The sequence below is a fragment of the Nematolebias whitei genome, chromosome 22 (assembly GCF_014905685.2).
Source record: "Nematolebias whitei isolate Nwh7 chromosome 22, NemWhi1, whole genome shotgun sequence".
NCBI classification, from domain to species: Eukaryota; Metazoa; Chordata; class Actinopteri; order Cyprinodontiformes; family Rivulidae; genus Nematolebias; species Nematolebias whitei.
Window position 1 is genome coordinate 1,948,565 of NC_056519.1, and position 5,159 is coordinate 1,953,723.

The 5,159-nt window shown below is 42.9% G+C and overlaps 1 protein-coding gene across 1 annotated transcript in view; it reads right to left on the bottom strand.

The window, feature by feature from the left end:
* The window catches only part of ptprr (protein tyrosine phosphatase receptor type R), a 38,188-nt gene that overhangs the window by 2,465 nt on the left and 30,564 nt on the right, over positions 1 to 5,159 (bottom strand). Inside the window, exons 11-12 of the mRNA XM_037695740.1 lie at positions 3,300 to 3,379; positions 1,009 to 1,146 (exon numbers count right to left, since the gene is read on the bottom strand). Coding sequence (XP_037551668.1) covers positions 1,009 to 1,146; positions 3,300 to 3,379 — 218 coding nt within the window. The remainder of the gene's footprint in view (positions 1 to 1,008; positions 1,147 to 3,299; positions 3,380 to 5,159) is intronic.

Sequence of the window (5,159 nt, forward strand, 5' to 3'; positions counted from 1 at the left end):
ACAGATAGTATCAGATCAGGTGTTGTGAGTACTAGTACTTAGAACACTGATACAGACAGTATCAGATCAGGTGTTGAGAGTACTAGTACTTAGAACACTGATACAGATAGTATCAGTTCAGGTGTTGAGAGTACTAGTACTTAGAAAAGTGTTTCTGTACTGCAGTACTGATGGAGTTTGTGGCATAAGGCTCAGAAGGAGGTGGAGCAACGTCCATCGTCTTCTTTAACCTGACTGTCCTGAGATGTTTGATAACCACCAATAAACCCCAGAAGAAGAAGAAGAAGAAGAAGAAGAAGTCGTCGTGTGGCGGGACTTTAAAGTGAACGACGGCGATAAAAGTAAATCTGTCAAGGAGGCATGACATCCAGCCCTTTGACCACAAACAGTTTGATAAAAACGTTAAAAATGTTTGAAGGGTTTGATAGAAGCAGCTGAAACGGATCCAGAAGAGGATCCTGGGGATCAGATCAGGAGCTTCCTGAAGGTCTTACGGCTCAACACTGAGCTCCTTAAGAACGAGTGCTGCTCTCCTGCTTCCTCTGATTTTCACATTTTAAAGTCATTGTGAGAAAAACTGTTGCTCGTTTGGTCACTCAGTGTCGAAGAACTGAAAACCTGACGAGAGCGACCGGAGAACTGGACGACCAAGTCAGCGTAAGAAAGATCTCCAGGGAGGCTGAACAACGGTCGTCTGTCTGCTTCACAGGAGAATTTAAATTATTTCTTGACGTAATGCTTATCGCCCGCCGCCTCTCATGCCAAAGTTTGGAACAAGGATCTTCTCCGTTAGCTCTCACAGTATGTGTTGGGGCAACTCTCAGCTACTACCACACAAAGTTTAGTTAGATATTTGTACAAGCATCGAGTTAAACTAACTTCAGTGTTTGGTAAGGTCAATCAGCTGGAGCGGCCATCTTGAATTTGGTTAATGTCGGCAGGCGACGAGGAGGAACAGTGTTGGAAGGTCACGTGAGGGTTTCTGGGCCGTGGCGCCGCTCTGGTTACCTCGTTCTTCTCCTTCAGTTTGGTGATCATGACGATGACGGGCGCCTCCTCCTGCCACGCCATCTGCCAGAAGTCGTTCACCGTGTTCACCATGGGGCCCTGAGTGGCGATGAACTCCTTGCTGTTGCCTAGGTAACCCTGAGGGAGGAGCCACAACAACCAAGACAACGTTAGTTTGTTTAGATGGACGGTTCTGATCCACTTCATGTTCCTTAGTGTCTCCACCTGGATCTAAATGTACTGGTCCCAGTTCATTTGTGAGGCGAGACGGAGTGCGGCCTAAATGGTTTCAGCAGAGCTTCCTGACAGGAAGGCCGTCTATTGTGTGAGAGTCTGAGAGCGGCTCTGCAGACCTCCGCAGGAGTTCACTTTCACCGCGAGTCCACGCGGAAACCAGAGAACAAAGAGGAAAAACCAGCCCACATTCCAGACGGGAGATAACGACACGCCGCTGAATGTTCTCTTATTTTTAACTCGGGTGTAGAAAGAATGCAGCTGAAGGAACGTCACGACCAACAGGACTCAAGGTCGCTCAAGTCGGAGCGGGTTGTCATGAAGCAAAGACACATCCTTCTTTAGACGCAGCGTGAGACGATCAAATGTGACAACATCGGAACGTGCACACAAAAACACAGAGAGAACGAATCTGACATGAAGCAAAACGAACAAACCTTTGGCCTGAACTATGAAGAGGATCAGCGTTTTAATAAAACCATCAGAGTGCATCACCGTGGCAACAAATAAATCTGCAGGTGAAAAATAAAATCTAATGAAAACAGCTCCTCCTGACCAGAGTCCACCTCAGTCTGACGAGAACCACCTTCTGCTGGATACTCCCACATTAGGAAACGTTCAACCTGTAAACTAAGATTGTTTAATCCTGATGCATGCTCAATAATCCAGGAGGAAAAATCTAAACAAGTGAAATCTGGAGATTTAAGATTGTTTTAGTTTCCTCTGAGTCACCAAACTGTTCAAACGTCTGAATATTCAGGTTTAAATCCACGAGAGAAAACATTTAAACCTCTGAACAACTGAAGTCTTTCAGAACCTGAACTGAAACACATCCAAAACTTATCTCAGACTGCAGGTTTACTCGCGGTTCCTAGAGTTACCTAAAGCAGAATGGGAGGAAGATCTTTCAGTTCTCAGGCTCCTCTCTTGTGGAACCAACTTCCAGTTTCTGTCCATGAGGCTGACACATTGTCCAGTTTAACAATTTCCTTTTTCATAAATCCTATAGTTAGGGTCGGCTTGTTATGCTGCTATAGGATTAGACTACTAGAGACAAACTGACCTCATGTCCTTAAATGATTTGGTAAAACTGAATAGTTTTCATTTGATACTATTTCTATCTTAACATGTGGTTCTTGACCTGCCATTGTGTATCTATTCCTACCAAACCCAGCCGGTCGAAGCAGATGGTCCTCTTGTCCTGATCCTGGTTCTGCTAAAGGTTTCTTCCTCATGAGGGAGTTTTTCTTTCCACTGTCGCCTTCATGCTTGTTCAAGATGAGAGTTCAGTGATGGAGTTAAACTCAAAGCTGCTCCTCAGATAAATAATGTTAATTATTATTTTTAAATATGAATGTTTCTGTTCAGTCCCTGAGGTGATTCTGTTGTGACTTGCCGCTAAAGAAATAAACTGAAATTAAATTATCTAATGATAATAAGGGGGAGGGGGCTCACCGTGAGGGAGACGGTACCTCTGTAGCTTTTATAGCTAGCGAGTCTGTATTACGCAACTACATCAGTGCTGGCAGTGGTCAATGGGGGGGGGTCGATAGGCAGGGCGCTCAGGTCTGTCGACAGGGCGGGGCGCCCTCCTTGTTTAATGGTAGGTGAAACACTGATACACTAACTGGATCCAGATCGTCCCTCTGGTCATCTGAGGCACCAGGTCCAAGAGGGAGAACCAGGACCTCCCTCCTCCCAGTGACGCTCTCCAGCTCCTCCTGCAAGACCTCAAGGTGTTCCCAAAACAGAGAGGAGATAAAACCCCTCGAAAGTTCTGATTCTGTATCAGGGACTCCACTCAGTGGGACGTGATGGTCTAAGTCAAACACCAGAACCTCCTCAGCTGACTCCTTTCAACGAGGAGCAGCAGCGACTTGACTCCAAGCTCCTACAAACGACTGAGGGAGCTCATTTCAGCCACTTGGATCCAGAACCCAGTTAATTCAGTTTATGATTGACAGCTGGTACTGACCCGTATGTAGTTGGTGTTAGTGACTGACAGCTGGTACTGACCCGTATGTAGTTGGTGTTAGTGACTGACAGCTGGTACTGACCCGTATGTAGTTGGCGTTCATGTAGGAGCTCAGCAGGTCCTTGCTGGTCCTGGACTTCAGGATCACTCTGGAATGTGGGTCTGAAACACAGAAGATCTGGTCATTCTCTGATCTTTGGTCTCTGTTGCTGTTTTTACTGTCAGAGGAGCTAAGATTGTTTTTATTTCATTTTAATTTTATTTACTTTTAGCACCAACAGGAACTTGTAGTGTCAAGGGAAGAGAAACGTAAAATAAAATACAGAAGTCGATAACAAACCAGGAAACACAAACAACTTTAACATCATCAGCAACAAAAGACATCACGGAACTAAGCAGGAAAACATTTGCAAATTTCACGACTTTTAAAAATAGAAACTGAGACGAGTGAGGTCAGACCCAAAGTTTGTTGAAGCAGATTCCAGCCAGACCTGGTCTTTACAGGTTTTAACCACAAACACTGAGAGGATCAGCTGTTCTACTTCCAAACAGGTGCCAGTTGCAGTAGATGAGTTAAATGTGGAGGTGAATCACCAGCAACGTCTTAAACCAATGAATTTCACCACGAGTACGTAGAGAGGTCATTTAACGAGAGTAGAGGTGACCACGATGTTCTACAAGGAACATTTGTAGCAAAGCCAACAGCAGAGTTTATGAAGGACACCCTTATGTCTCCATAATCCAACAGAGTAGAACGGTTTTCACCAATGGTGCGTTTAGCAGCCAATGTAAACAATGATCAATTTCTATATAGATAACGAAGTCTGGCTTTAACCCTAGATTGTAAGACACTAACACGATGTGAAAAGGACAGAGCTCCATCAATCCCAGTCACAAATCTTTATAAACTGTGACCTCTTCTATAATATCACTGTTACAGTGGTGAAATCCAACAAGGTGGGTACGGTTCTTCCCCCACGACTGAACCACAGAATTAGATTTTTTTTAACATTTAAGGACTAATTTAAGTCAGTAAAAGCCTGCTGGGTTTCAAGAAAACCATATGCAAGTGACATCACACTTTCATCCGGAGTAGAACCAAAAGCATTTAAAAGAGTGTCATCGGCATACATGAATGGAGGCCTCACTAACAGAATGCAAGATATCATTTATAAATGTGAAGACAACAGGTGGACCAAGAACGGAGCCTTGGGGTACACCTGACATAACCGGAAGAAACTGTGAAGTATGAGTCAACCTTCAATTGCTGCGACCTATTCAAAAGATAATTACAATATTAATTATTTAATGAATTAATTAAACATTAAATACATTTTTAGTCCGTTTTAGGATGCACCTCTGAAACAACATGAAGTTACTTTAATTCAAAAGTTTAATTTAATATTCAGAACAAAAGCAGAACTGGACCCAGAATTTTCACTTTGAAGTTTTAACTAAACTCGTCCATGCTTAATTTTATGGTTTTGTTTGATCTGAGTCTGTTTTTTTTGTTCGTTTTTTTAATCCAAGCCTCCTGAAATGTACATTTATGGAGTTTAAAGAGTGGAGTGGTTTAGTTTCTTCAGCTATTCTGAAGATGAATTAACACAGACTGAATTCTGCCTTGTTTTGTTGTTGTTTTTTGTTTGTTCGTTTTTAAGAAAATCTTACAAGTTTTTTGGCAAAGCAAAATGTTCCTATGAAAGAAAAATAATTCCAGTCATTCCAACATGGAATCTCACGGATTATCACTGTGAAAGGAAAAAAAAATCAACGTCATGCCACTTTTGATTGTTATGTGCTGCTGATCTCATGCTGCTGTATTCATTCGTACACATCTACTCACACAGACTCATGTTCGTGCTGCTGATTATTTCATGTTGCTGATTGTTTCATGCTGCTGATTATTTCATGCTGCTGTGTTCATTCGTACTCATCTACT